This window comes from Diabrotica virgifera, chromosome 7 (assembly GCF_917563875.1).
Source record: "Diabrotica virgifera virgifera chromosome 7, PGI_DIABVI_V3a".
In the NCBI taxonomy this organism is placed as follows: Eukaryota; Metazoa; Arthropoda; class Insecta; order Coleoptera; family Chrysomelidae; genus Diabrotica; species Diabrotica virgifera.
In genome coordinates, this window is record NC_065449.1 from 161,886,713 (window position 1) to 161,902,421 (window position 15,709).

At 36.4% G+C, this 15,709-nt stretch overlaps 1 protein-coding gene across 1 annotated transcript in view; it reads right to left on the reverse strand.

Moving 5' to 3' along the window:
- LOC126888834 (zinc finger protein 239-like) overlaps window positions 1-10,839 on the reverse strand; it is a 74,214-nt gene extending 63,375 nt beyond the window's left edge. Inside the window, exon 1 of the mRNA XM_050657259.1 lies at window positions 10,222-10,839. Coding sequence (XP_050513216.1) covers window positions 10,222-10,423 — 202 coding nt within the window. The 5' untranslated portion in view covers window positions 10,424-10,839. The remainder of the gene's footprint in view (window positions 1-10,221) is intronic.
- Between the last annotated feature and the right edge of the window lie 4,870 nt (window positions 10,840-15,709).

The following is a 15,709-nucleotide window of genomic DNA, read 5'->3' on the forward strand; positions in this document are numbered from 1 at the left end:
TGGAACCTCGATAACTCGGATTAATCGGGACCACGACCGATCCGGGTTATCGAAAATCCGAGATAGCCGGAGAATATGGTAAAAATTAATAAAATACGGTATACTTACAGATAAACTCCGTTAGAATTGAAATAACATGAAATATTTTTATAAATATGCACAGTACATATTACCTACTCATTACAATTCTAAAAAAAACACCAAACCCAAACAATACAAGACACACAATACTAAAGACCATTGTTTATAAAAGAATTTTTTAAATAGTCTTTCCTAAACAATGCTGACAGTTTGAAATAAAAAGGAATAGATACTACAGACAGCTGGCTGTTGTTTCTGCGGCGTGTCTATGAGTAATTTTTAATCTCGTGTTCAAATTACACACATAAGTACACGACACAGAGAGTCTAGACACATTATCTCTCAAATATTATATTACATACACTTTTATTGTTGATAGGATTGACTGATAATTAACTATTTTGATTGGAAATAAGCCACAATTAAATTGAAAAATACAAAATATTGAAAATCAAAATGTTTATCTGATGAAAATCGGTCCGGGTTAGCCGGACTTCCGGGTTATCGGGGGCCGACTTATCGGGGTTCCACTGTATGTTAATAATTATTGTTATATTAATTGATTATAGTCTCAGAATTGTAATTAATTATGTTTTAACAATTGACATTGACAGTAATTAATTATTTGATAATGATCATTGTTGATTAGCGTTCGAACAACCGGCCCTAAAACTGCTAAAAAAAAACAATCTATTCGCCCAATTGTTAATATGGAAGTGAAACTTGGACTCTACATCAGTGGGAAATAAATCTTCTTCAGATGCAAATCCACTAATGGATGTTAGCGATCACATTTTCCATTAACTCTCTGTTTCTTGCAATATGTATGAGATATTGATTGTCGTTAATCCCTGTCCATTGCCTTATTATGTTTCGGAGCCAGGACATTTTCTTGCGTCCCATTCCTTTCTTGCCCTCAATTTTACCCTGGATTATAAGTTGGAGGAACTGGTATTTTTTATTTCGCATGATGTGACCTAGATACACAGTTTTCTTTTCCGTGATGGTTTCGAAAAATTGGCGTTCTTGGTTGATTCTTTTAAGGAGATCTACATTTGTGACTTTCGCTGTCCGTGGTATCTTTAGGATATGGCGATAAAGCCACATTTCGAAAGCTTCTAATCTGTTTATATCCCTCGTTTTGAGTGTCCAGCCCTCTACGCCATATAGCAGCACCAACCATACATAGCACTTAGTAAACCTTAGTCCCAGTTGAAGATCGAACTCTGAACAGGTCAGTACCTTCCTGAATTTTACGAAAGCTTGTCGAGCTTGCTCAATGCGACCTTTTACTTCCCTGTCCGATGCCCAGCCTTCAAAAAGCCACGTTCCCAGGTATTTAAATTTGCTCAGTTTTTCAATGGACTTGGTATTCTGTGATATGGTGGAGTTTTAAAGTGAATCCATGTTTCTGGAGATGATCATGAATTTGGTCTTTTTGGTATTCATCTCTAATCCCATTCTCTTAATGTATTCTCCGATTATAGTAACAAGTTGTTGAAGATCGGCTATGTTGTTACAAATTAAATAAATAAGCTACTCAGAAATAAACAAGCTGCTGGTATTTGAAAGCAAAGTCCTCAGAATGATATTTGGTCCTCAAAGAGATGAATTGACAGGAGAGTGGTACTGAAAACATCGTCAGACATACAAAAGCTAAGATAGGCTGGGCAGGTCATGTGGTAGATCAGAGGAAGACAGAGCGTTAACGGTGTTTTTGAGAGGCGATAGAAGATCAATAGGCCATCCCAGAAAAAAGATGGAAGGATGATGAAGAATCGAAGTATCCTGAGTTAGTAAAGGCTGCTTGTAGAATTATCTGCATATTTGAAATAATGATGTGAACCATTTTATTTCACTTTAAAATTCGTGAAATCCAAACAGTTAGAGAAAAATTTAATACTTTTTTCACTTTTTAGGTAATTGTTTAATTGCGGCTAGTGAAAAATTTCAAATCTTGAAAAATGGATCGGACTATCAAGGAACTGGGCCACCCATGAAATAGAAGAATGCATGAGAATAACAATAAAGAATGAAACCAAAAACGTAGGTATGTAAGGATGGGGCCAAGTAGGGAAAATGTAAATGTAAATGTAAAATTAAGGTCCGTGAACCTGGCCCCCCGAAATGCGAATATTCGTGTGAAAATTTGCGCATCGTTTGCCCATCGTTTGACCATGTTTGCCCTCTAATTACTTCTTTTTGCCCACCTTTACAATAAGAGATACATACATGACATAAAAAACATAAGACCCAAATTTGCCCCGAATTGAAAAAAAAGATATGCTCTCGTTTGACCATCGTTTGACCACGTTTGCCCACCTTTTAATTTTTTTAGATATTTATTATTTCTCGAGATATGACATAATTGACATAAATGACATGAAATAAAATTTTTTCGAAAATCAAACTCGCGCGTTCGTTTGTCCATCGTTTGACCATGTTTGCCCACTAATTACTTTTTTTTGCCCACCTTCACAATAAGAGATACATACATGACATAAAAAACATAAGACCCAAATTTGCTCCGAATTGAAAAAAAAGATATGCTCTCGTTTGACCACGTTTGCCCACCTTTTAATTTTTTTAGATATTTATTATTTCTCGAGATATGACATAATTGACATAAATGACATGAAATAAAATATTTTCGAAAATCAAACTCGCGCGTTCGTTTGTCCATCGTTTGACCATGTTTGCCAACTAATTACTTTTTTTTGCCCACCTTTACAATAAGAGATACATACATGACATAAAAAACATAAGACCCAAATTTGCTCCGAATTGAAAAAAAAAAGATATGCTCTCGTTTGACCATCGTTTGACCACGTTTGCCCACCTTTTAATTTTTTTAGATATTTATTATTTCTCGAGATATGACATAATTGACATAAATGACATGAAATAAAATATTTTCGAAAATCAAACTCGCGCGTCCGTTTGTCCATCGTTTGACCATGTTTGCCCACTAATTACTTTTTTTGCCCACCTTTACAATAAGAGATACATACATGACATAAAAAACATAAGACCCAAATTTGCTCCGAATTGAAAAAAAGATATGCTCTCGTTTGACCATCGTTTGACCACGTTTGCCCACCTTTTAATTTTTTTAGATATTTATTATTTCTCGAGATATGACATAATTAACATAAATGACATGAAATAAAAATTTTTCGAAAATCAAACTCGCGCGTTCGTTTGTCCATCGTTTGACCATGTTTGCCCACTAATTACTTTTTTTTGCCTACCTTTACAATAAGAGTCAAAAACATAAGACCCAAATTTGCTCCGAATTGAAAAAAAAGATATGCTCTCGTTTGACCATCGTTTGACCATGTTTGCCCACTAATTACTTTTTTTGCCCACCTTTACAATAAGAGATACATACATGACATAAAAAACATACGACCCAAATTTGCTCCGAATTGAAAAAAAAGATATGCTCTCGTTTGACCATCGTTTGACCACGTTTGCCCACCTTTTAATTTTTTTAGATATTTATTATTTCTCGAGATATGACATAATTGACATAAAGGACATGAAATAAAATTTTTTCGAAAATCAAACTCGCGCGTTCGTTTGTCCATCGTTTGACCATGTTTGCCCACTAATTACTTTTTTTTGCCCACCTTTACAATAAGAGATACATACATGACATAAAAAACATAAGACCCAAATTTGCTCCGAATTGAAAAAAAAGATATGCTCTCGTTTGACCATCGTTTGACCACGTTTGCCCACCTTTTAATTTTTTAGCAATATAATTAGTGGGCAAACATGGTCAAACGATGGGCAAACGATGCGCAAATTTTCACACGAATATTCGCATTTCGGGGGGCCAGGTTCACGGACCTCCCAAATTTGCTCCGAATTGAAAAGAAAGATATGCTAAAAAATTAAAAGGTGGGCAAACGTGGTCAAACGATGGTCAAACGAGAGCATATCTTTTTTTTCAATTCGGAGCAAATTTGGGTCTTATGTTTTTTATGTCATGTATGTATCTCTTATTGTAAAGGTGGGCAAAAAAAAGTAATTAGTGGGCAAACATGGTCAAACGATGGACAAACGAAGGCGCGAGTTTGATTTTCGAAAAAATTTTATTTCATGTCATTTATGTCAATTATGTCATATCTCGAGAAATAATAGATATCTAAAAAATTAAAAGGTGGGCAAACGTGGTCAAGCGATGGTCAAACGAGAGCATATCTTTTTTTTTCAATTCGGAGCAAATTTGGGTCTTATGTTTTTTATGTCATGTATGTATCTCTTATTGTAAAGGTGGGCAAAAAAAAGTAATTAGTAGGCAAACATGGTCAAACGATGGACAAACGAACGCGCGAGTTTGATTTTCGAAAAAATTTTATTTCATGTCCTTTATGTCAATTATGTCATATCTCGAGAAATAATAAATATCTAAAAAAATTAAAAGGTGGGCAAACGTGGTCAAACGATGGTCAAACGAGAGCATATCTTTTTTTTCAATTCAGAGCAAATTTGGGTCTTATGTTTTTTATGTCATGTATGTATCTCTTATTGTAAAGGTGGGCAAAAAAAAGTAATTAGTGGGCAAACATGGTCAAACGATGGTCAAACGAGAGCATATCTTTTTTTTCAATTCGGAGCAAATTTGGGTCTTATGTTTTTTATGTCATGTATGTATCTCTTATTGTAAAGGTGGGCAAAAAAAAGTAATTAGTGGGTCAACATGGTCAAACGATGGACAAACGAACGCGCGAGTTTGATTTTCGAAAAAATTTTATTTCATGTCATTTATGTCAATTATGTCATATCTCGAGAAATAATAAATATCTAAAAAAATTAAAAGGTGGGCAAACGTGGTTAAACGATGGTCAAACGAGAGCATATCTTTTTTTTCAATTCGGGGCAAATTTGGGTCTTATGTTTTTTATGTCATGTATGTATCTCTTATTGTAAAGGTGGGCAAAAATAAGTAATTAGAGGGCAAACATGGTCAAACGATGGGCAAACGAACGCGCGAGTTTGATTTTCGAAAATATTTTATTTCATGTCATTTATGTCAATTATGTAATATCTCGAGAAATAATAAATATCTAAAAAAATTAAAAGGTGGGCAAATGTGGGCAAACGTGGTCAAACGATGGTCAAACGAGAGCATATCTTTTTTTTCAATTCGGAGCCAATTTGGGTCTTATGTTTTTTATGTCATGTATGTATCTCTTATTGTAAAGGTGGGCAAAAAAAAGTAATTAGGGGGCAAACATGGTCAAACGAGAGCATACCTTTTTTTTCAATTCGGAGCAAATTTGGGTCTTATGTTTTTTATGTCATGTATGTATCTCTTATTGTAAAGGTGGGCAAAAAAAAGTAATTAGTGGGCAAACATGGTCAAACGATGGACAAACGAACGCGCGAGTTTGATTTTCGAAAAAATTTTATTTCATGTCATTTATGTCAATTATGTCATATCTCGAGATATAATAAATATCTAAAAAAATTAAAAGGTGGGCAAACGTGGTCAAACGATGGTCAAATGAGAGCATATCTTTTTTTTCAATTCGGAGCAAATTTGGGTCTTATGTTTTTTATGTCATGTATGTATCTCTTATTGTAAAGGTGGGCAAAAAAAAGTAATGAGTGGGCAAACATGGTCAAACGATGGACAAACGAACGCGCGAGTTTGATTTTCGAAAAAATTTTATTTCATGTCATTTATGTCAATTATGTCATATCTCGAGAAATAATAAATATCTAAAAAAATTAAAAGGTGGGCAAACGTGGTCAAACGATGGTCAAAAGAGACCATATCTTTTTTTTCAATTCGGAGCAAATTTGGGTCTTATGTTTTTTATGTCATATATGTATCTCTTATTGTAAAGGTGGGCAAAAAAAAGTAATTAGTGGGCAAACATGGTCAAACGATGGGCAAACGATGCGCAAATTTTCACACGAATATTCGCATTTCGGGGGGCCAGGTTCACGGACCTGTAAAATTAATAATAAAAGATTATTATTGTAAGTTTTGAACATATTTCATGTCATGGGACATGAAATTACGAGTGGCAGGGATAACCAGACACATGAACTGAATAGAAGAATCGTTCTTGGGTGGGCAGCATTTGGAAAACTGAGAGAAACTTTTAAAAGTGAGTTGCCCACATGCCTAAAGAGAAAGGTATTTGATCAGTGCGTCCTCCCAGTCTTGACGTACGGATCAGAAACACTTACCTTAACTAAAGCCTCGGCTACCAAACTAAGAGTAACGCATAGAAGAATGGAGCGCTCAATGTTAGGAATAACTCTGCAAAACAAAATCAAAAACGAAGAAATCAGGAGAAGAACAAAGGTGACTGACGTCATCGAAAGACTAGCCAGGTTGAAGTGGAGATGGGCAGGACACATTGCCAGAATGACAGATGGGAGATGGACAAAAAGGTTATTGGAATGGAGGTAAAGCGAAGACAAGAGAAACGTCGGTCGACCGCCTACAAGATGGACTGACGACTTAAGAAAGCTAAATAAAAACTGGATGAGAGTGGCGCAGGATAGACATGGTTGGAAACGAGGGGAGGAGGCCTATGTTCAGCAGTGGACATTTAAGGCTGAATGATGATTGTAAGTTTTTATTATTACCTCAAATGCCATTAAAATAATAACAAAGTTCTTTTACCGAGTTTCCGGTACTTTTCTCAACCTCGTTTTCCATTTAGGTTCAAATAACCACTTGGATGTTACGTAACATTTAGGTAGGGGGAGGGGGGGTACAGAAAAACGTTACGGTGCGTTACATGGGGGAAGGGGGGGTCAAAATTCCTCAAAAATTGCGTTACGTAATACTTGAACGCTCCCAAACCTGTCAGTAACAGCCACTAAAAATGAAACAACTATTGGCCAATATAGAAAGGTGGCCAATATTGCCAGCTTTTGTAGTCTACATCTGTATCTGTATCTGTAGAGTAGGGAGTGTGAGTCAAGTCCCACAGCACTTAGGCCACAATTGACCCATTGTACATCCTCGCAGGGGGTTGTCGTCCTTAGTTCATTATCCATCCTGCCATTTCCAGGAAGGTGGACAAATCACCTGGTGACATCTCCCCTATATCGGCAGGTGTAGACCAAGGCTCGCCGAACGCATACTCTCGTATTGACGATAACTCCGGACATTCACACAGGACATGCTCGACAGTTTCGTCATCTCGTTCACACCTCCTGCATAGAGATGTGTCTACTAGCCCCAGTGTGTGGAGGTGTTTTCTTAGTTGACAATGGCCAGTTAAAAAACCAACAGTCAAGCGTAGGTTTTTCCTGGTCATTCTCAAGTCTTCTCTGATGCTGACCTCCCAAGGTTCCTTAGTGTTACCTTGGCAAGTCTACATCCTGGCCCTTCTTCCCATCTTCTTACGGTTTGCGTGTGGGAGTGACATTTGACAGTTTCCGCGATTGTTGTAGTCGACAAGCCAAAAAGATCACAAGGTCCTAAGAGTCTTAGGCCTGCTGCCCTTCTAGCCAGCTGGTCAGCAATGCGGTTGCCTTTATTTCTATTGTGTCCTTTAACCCACCTCAGGATGATGTTGTTACCATCCGAAGCTTGGGCTAGTGATTCATGACACTCCATTACTAGCCCTGATATGACGCGTGGTCTGTTCAGGGTTAGTAGCGCTTGTCTGCTGTCTGTGCAGATTATTACAGTTTTGCCGGCTATACCTTTCCCGATTATCTCTTTTGTGGCTATGGAGATACCAGCCAGTTTAGTCTGAACTACGCTGGCATTTTTGCCCATGCCCCATTTTATACTAAGGTTCAATGATCTGGAGTATATTCCACATCCTGAGCCTTCTTTCGTTTTGGAGCCATCGGTGTAGATGCAATATGCATTTGCCACGTTTGACGCCCTATGCTGTCTTGTTTCGATTTTGTAGGGTTTGTCGAAGACAAACGTAGGTTTAATTGAGTCGCATCCATGGCTCGCATGCAGCTGGGGCAGTGCCTCCAGCTCACCCCGCCAGAAACGACATCTCAATTGTCCCATTCCTACATCAAGGTTTGCACCCGCTGAGCGTAACCTCATCATCGTCATCAGAGCAACCTCTCTGACATATATGTCTAAAGGGGTAATGCCAATGAGCAACTCCATTGCAGCAGTTGGTGTTGTTTTCATGGCACCTGTTATATTTAGGCAAGCTATCCGTTGAATATGGTTTAGTTTGTTGATCGCTGTTGCCTGTAGCACTTTTGGTACCCAAGCAATGGCTCCGTAAGTTAGCATTGGCCTAATGACAGTAGTGTAGATCCAGGCGACCACCCTGGGCGAAAGGCCCCAAGTGCGTCCGACCGTTCGCCGACACTGTTCATAGGCAATATATGCTCTTTTAGCTCTACTATCTAAGTGAGAGTTCCATGTTAACTTCCTGTCAAGGGTAATACCAAGGTACTTCACCTCTTCAGAGAAATTCAGACTGCAGTTTAGAATCCTAGGGGGTATTAAGCCCGTGATCCTTCTTTTTCTGGTGAAGAGGACCATCTCTGTCTTTTTTGGATTTATAGACAGTGAGTGTTCCTTACACCATGTTTCTATTAGTCTGAGAGCAACTTGTAATCTCTCGCATAGTGTGTTCTCAAACTTACAGCTTTGCAAGACGGTTATATCGTCTGCATAGGCTATTGTGTAGAAACCGTTCTTGCTGAGTTGGTAAACCAGGGTATCCAACACTATGTTCCAGAGGAGTGGTGATAGCACCCCCCCTTGTGGACATCCCCTCGTAACCATCCCTCTAACCAAAACGTCTTCTACATTCATGCTGTCTCTCTTGTAGTCTACATATAATTGGTTTGGGGAATTTTTAAACTGGCCGTTAGTACAGGTGGCCGATAACACAAGTTTTACTGTAAAATCATTTTTTTTTTTTTAGTAAAATTGTGGCGTATTTCCCATTAAAAATAGTTAACTGAAAGTATGTACAGTAAAACCTGTGTTACCGGCCATCTGTACTAACGGCCAGTTTAAAAATTCCCCAAACCAATTATATATGTAGACCAAAAACTGGCAATACCGGTCACCTTTCTATATGGGCCAATAGTTCTTTCATTTTTAGTGGCCGTTACTGACAGGTTTTACTGTAATATATTGAAGTTTTGTTAAAGAAGAATATGTAGTAATAACAGCATTTATTTATAATTTAGATTAATTTTGTGATGTTTTGATTAATAAATCTGTGTGTTAAGCTGCAAAATTTTATTTTCCCCTTCAAAAAGTAATGTTAGGTAGAGGAAAGTCTCCAATTATGGAATACCATTTTGTTTTGGGGATACAAAATAATACCTTTATAGAAATGAAAACAATTTAATGTTATGACACATCAGTCATACATTTTTATGTAGTAATTAAAAGCCTTCTATTAAATATCTTAATTAACAAAAAAAATCGAACAAAAAAACAAAATCCCAAATGAGTAACCAAATATGGAATAGGTACCCATATATGGAATATAGGCATAAACCAACATATCAATAACAAAAATAGACATAAACATTTGAGATCAAATATATTTAAATAAGAAAATTGTGAAAAATGAAAGAAGTAGCTTAATTCACTTGCAGACATCACAGATCCATGTATGAAACTCTGGACCAGCACAATCATAATGAGCCCACTTACACTTAATCCACTATTCCATAATTAGGCACCAACGACTGTCCATATTTGGATTTGTACATTAGTTCAAACTAGTATCAACATTTTTTCAAGTCGTAATGTTTTAGTTACAGAAGGTCATAAAATATCAAAATAAAGGTACTATTGATATACGCAATAGCATAACAAGTCTGTATTCATGCATAATAACCAATCATACTCGTTGAATATATTTACCTTTGAAATTTTCTGCGAGACCATAAAACAAAACGTGCCTGTCAGACACGTATCGTTCGCTCATCTGACACAGAGGTGTGAATACAATAATAAAGAGAGCGACTGAAATAGAAGATGGTCTTGTAGTTCGCTTCCAACTTATATTTTCGGAGAAATCAAGGAATTCCATATTAGGGCACTATTCCATATTTGGTTACTTTCCTCTAGTGTTAGTAATGAGAAGGGATATTTTTATTAGTCTGCAAGATGATAGGAGCTTAAATGTACTTAACTACTATTTACTTACTTACCATCATCTTGTTCTATTTCGGCTTTTATATGGCCTTTCTTAACGTCTAAATTATCAAACGTATCATTTGAACTTTCTCTGATAAGTTCCTGCTTAATTTCAATTTTACAGGTATCCTCTAGAACTGCATCTACTTCATTATCTATTTCTTGTTTGCAAGTCGTCTCACTAACTTCTTCTTTTACTTCAGTTTGATTAAACATGATTATGTATCAAATAATATAATAAAATATCATGTATTGATGCTCTTTCATAAAAAAATATCTAACTGTAAGTAAGTAAACAACAACTAACTTCTTCTTCTTCTTCTCTTCATTTAAATGGCCTTAGCTGCCAGGGCTATCCGGCCAGGATCCGTGAATATAGACTTGAATATTCAAGAGCCGTACCTGAGGTACATCTGGGCTTAAGCTCATAGCTCCTGAATCTGAAATAATTAAGAGATAAAAAAAAACTTTGTAATTGTTTATAAGTTCCATAACTAAAGTTCTACTATTAATGGTCTAGTTCTAGTACTACCACGCAAAACCGCACTAAGCACAAAGCACATGCATTGCAAGCAAGCATAAAGTCATAAAGTTTTTAAGCAAGCTACACACGAGTCATTGTTGATGTTAAAAACTTTTACACTGCGATTAATGTCTTTGAGTTTAAATTTTTAAACAACACATCAGTTAATGTCGGATCACTTTCTAGTTCCCTTCTAAGCAACTGGGACTCTCTTTGGAACCTAGTACATTCCAATAAAACATGTTGTAAAGTTCCTACACTGCCACATAAACACTGGTTTGAATTCACTACCTTCAATCTAAATAAATGTGCAGGAACACTACAATGTCCAGTTCTCATACGACACATTTGTGTGATTATACCTCTCCCCAGGTTGGGAAATTTTGTAAACCATGCCTTTTTATATGGAACTGCAACTTGTGAGCAATAAGTAATTCCTTTTGCCTGTCCTATTTGTTGGAATCGATTTTCCCAACCAATCCATAAGTTTTCTTTATATTTAATTTGAAAATCTTTAAAGGGGGCCTTTGGTTCTTCACTAATAGGCAGCTTTCTTCCAAGATTCGCAAGATGGTCAGCTCTATCATTCCCAATAATTCCAGTGTGACTTGGAATCCATGCAAATTTAATTTCTCTATGTTGGTCATCAAATTCACATAGTTTTTGTTTTAGTTGGAGAGTTTGTGAGTCTATTGCCGCGTTGTAGCTTGGTCTTGTGATTTTTTCTAGAGCACTCTTAAAATCACTACAGATGAGGCACTTTGTAAAATTATTCTGTTGGATTAACTCAAATGCTTTTTTAATGGCAAATACTTCTGCTGAGCAAATTGAATTAGCGGATGGTAATCTTGCTGTTAACTGTGTTCTCTCGTTAAGGTATATCCCAATACCTACATTACCTTGTTTATCTTTGGATCCATCTGTGAAAATAAGTTTATATTCCGACCAGTTATTGAGGTACCATTCCATAAACTTGGTTTGGTTATTTGCCTCTTTGCCCATATTGACAGTTTCATAAGCCATAGGAGAAATCTGAATATTAAGTGGAAAGGAGTGACAAGGAAATAAGGAGCTATGTGCTACCTCATGAATTTCATGTAAAGTATTCTGGAAAGCAGCCAGTATTGGTGGGAAATATTTTCTTCTCCAAAAACTAAAGTAACCCAGAAAGACATTGTGAAATTGCTCAATTGAGGCATATATTGGGTTGTCATAGGCTACTACTTTTAAAATGAATTTAGATGCTAGCCATATTCTTCTGTGATCTAACGGTGTTTCTCCACACTCTGACAAAATTATATGAACTGGAGAAGACCTCATAAATCCACCCACCACTCTAAGAGCTCTATACTGAACCTTATCCAATTTTGCAAGTAGAGAACGTGCACAACCTCCCAGAAAAATGGATCCATAGTTAAGATGTGATCTAATGTATGCCTTATATAGAGTGAGTAAAGTTGCAGGATGTGCTCCCCACCAAGTTCGACACAAACAACGAATAATATTGACTCCACTGGAAGCCCTCAATGCCATCTTTTCAATTTGACTTCTCCAAAACTATCTAGAATAACTCCCAAATGAGAAACTTCTTGTTTCCAATCTAAACGTGTGTTATTCACTGATATTAGTGAATTCGGAATGTTATTCCTATTTCTATCAAAAAAAATTGCTTGACTTTTGCTAGATGACAGACACATTCCCATATCATGAAGTTTATTAGAAATACTTTCTACTGTACCATTTAATTTTTCCACAACACCCACCCAGCTGTTGCCGGAGCAGTAGAGAGTAGAGGGCAACATCGTCTGCATACTGAGTAATTAGAACATCCTCTGGCACACAAAATGAGATTATATTGATGACAATATTAAATAGTACTGGACTCAAAGGGAAACCCTGAGGAAGGCCCACATTGGTAGTTCTTGGTCCTAGCAGATTTAAGGAAATAGGATCACGAACAGACACCAAACGATTAGTCAATAAATGTTTAACCAATTCAATAAGTAACCATGGCAAGTTGAGATCTCCCAAAGCGTCCAATAATTGGATGATTGACACTTTATCATATGCAGAAGAAATATCTAACATAACAGCAGCTGCTGGTTTCCTTTTTGAGATATTCATTGAGATTTCATTGACCAGATGAATTAAGTTTTCAGACACCCCTCTACCTTTACGAAAGCCAGTCTGGAAAGGCGATAGTATCATAAAATGTTCTACATACCAATCTAACCTTATTTTTATCATGTTCTCTAAAAGTTTACTAACACACGATGATAAAACGATTGGTCTCCAGTCCGAAAGACAATTTATATTTTTATTGGGTTTGGGAATTAGACACACTGTTTGTGATTTCCATTGAGTGGAAATATACATTCCTTCCTTTAAACATAAATTGAAAAATTTTAACAGGAACTTGATTGCTGACTCTGGAAGATGTTGCAACATAGAAAATGTTAAGGCCGCGTCTCACCATCAAATAATTTGATCAAACAGTTTGAGCAAACTTGACGTACTTGAGGAAGTACGTCGAAGTGACGTCACAATTGCAGTTTTTTTGAAATTCTAAAAATCTGTGCTCTCACTATCAGTCTAGTTTGATCAAATTTTTTGTATTGAGTTGTCTAACTTGTTTGTACTTTATTTAAAATTAAAATTTTTCATTATTATCCACAATGAACACTCAGGATGTGACGTCACTAACTGTCACTTTCAGTTTGCTCAAACCAGTTTGATCAAATTATTTGATGGTGGGACGCGGTCTTTATACCATCCTGGCCCGGCACAGTATCCTTTCGTTCAACCAAAACCAATGAAAGTTCGTTTAAAGTGAAGAGTTCACACTCGATAGTATTAGATTTCACTGGGTGAGGCGCAATGTCCTCAAATACAGGTGGAGTCAATGAACAAAGCATTTCCTCCCCTAACGATGAATTACTAGGAGTTCTAACTGAGGCTTTAGTGAAAGCCTTATGGAAACTTCTCACTTTTCTCCACATTACTGATATTGGAGTATCAGGGGAAATTGTGGAACAAAACACAACAAATGATTTTTTTCTTTTTGGATTTAAGTTCTTTTTTACAATGTGCCCTAATTTTTTTAAAATTAATGAAGTTTTCTAAAGAAGGTACCTGTTTGAACTTCTTGACTGCCTCCCTCTTTGATTTAATTAAAACTGAACACTCTTCATCCCACCAAGGTAATTGTGGTTTATGGAATCTAACACGCTTTTTCTTAGGGATGAACCTGTTTGCTGCGTCTAATATTAGGTTTTGAAACTCTGTGTAAGACTCATTAGGAATGTTGTTAATGTTAGACTCAATATATTGGTTGAATTGTTCCCAATTAGCTTTTTTCACATTAAAGATACTGCGATCTTGAAGAGGGTCAGTTCTTTGGGGACTATTTCTATCCTGCCCGTAACACACTACAAAAGGAAAGTGATCACTTGCTCCTATCTCTGGATAAACTTCCCAAAGGCAGTCCACAGCCAAACCTGGAGATGCTATAGCTACGTCAGGGACACTGTTTGAGTCAGGCGGTGAAATTCTTGTCGCCTCACCTGTATTGAGAAAACACAAGTTATCCTCCTCCAAAAGATCTGCAAAACGATTGCCGTTCGGATTGTTAGATGATGAACCCCATAAAGAATGTTGGCAATTCAAGTCACCTATGAAGAAAAACGGTTTATCACACATTTGAACCAATTCTCTAAAGATCTCCTTACGAAAACGAACATCTGGTGTCGTATACGATCCTATAATAAAATTTTTTTCAAATTTGACAATGATAGCCTGCCATTTTTCAGGCAAGTGAATATGTGAAATGTCTATCCTATCAGCTACCAGAGACTGATGAATAAGTACCGCTATTCCACCCCATCCATCAATCCTATCATCCCTATAGCAGTAAAAATTGGGAATATGCAAGTGCTGTGAAAATTTCAGATGTGTTTCATTTAGAAGAATGATATTAACATCATATTCGTTAAGAAACACCATTAGATCTTGCTTATTGTTAAAGAAACCATTAATATTCCAATGCAAAATATTAAATATCATAACTATATATACAATTTGTTACTATTATTATTTTTTCTTTTTAATATAAAAAATAATATATTATATTATCTGTAAGAAATAAATGACAATTCAGTCAACACTACTTTTACTAAAATTAGATGTATTATGTGACTCATCAAAACCTGCAAAATCCATATTATTATCAGAGGTTAAATCAACGTTTTTTGAAAATACACTATCCTGAGAATGTACAGGATTGCTCGTTAATGAAAGTGCAAAACTTGAGCCTTGTGATCCCGTATACTTTTGTGAATCATTTAATTTGTTTAAAATCGGTAATCTAGGTAAATTTCTGCTTAGATCCTCATTTAATAAAGCTTTATGCGCCTCTTTGTCATAACTAATGTCTTTAAGAATTACTTTATTTTTCCTTTTAACTGGGACCACATGACTTTGACTCTGGAAATAGGAAGTGGAGGATGGGGATTTTTGAAGTGCTTGAGTAAATGCTCTGGGTGAACTGGATAGTAAAGAAGGAAAATCCCTACTTCTCCTCTGAAACATTCTCGAATTTTCTGGCTTTTCCTTAATTGGGGTAAACAGCTTGGCAGCTTCAAAAAAGGTGAGATCTTGGAAGACCATTACTTCATTTATTTTTTTTTTGTCTTTCGAATTCTTTGCAAATTTTATTTGTGGCAAGGTGTTCGAGATCGCAGTATAGGCATTTTGGTACAGAAACTGTGCAGTTTTGAAATGTATGTTCATCGGAACATTTCGGGCATCTTGCTTTTACCCTGCACTGTCTTTGTGAGTGCCCAAATCTTAGGCATTTGAAACATTGCTGTACAGTAGGGATGTATGGATCTACTGTTACCAAGTTTGAATAGGTAATTATTTCTTTAGGGGGAGTTCTTACGTCAAAGAGTAGTTGTACAGTTCCTGTTGAAATGTATGTA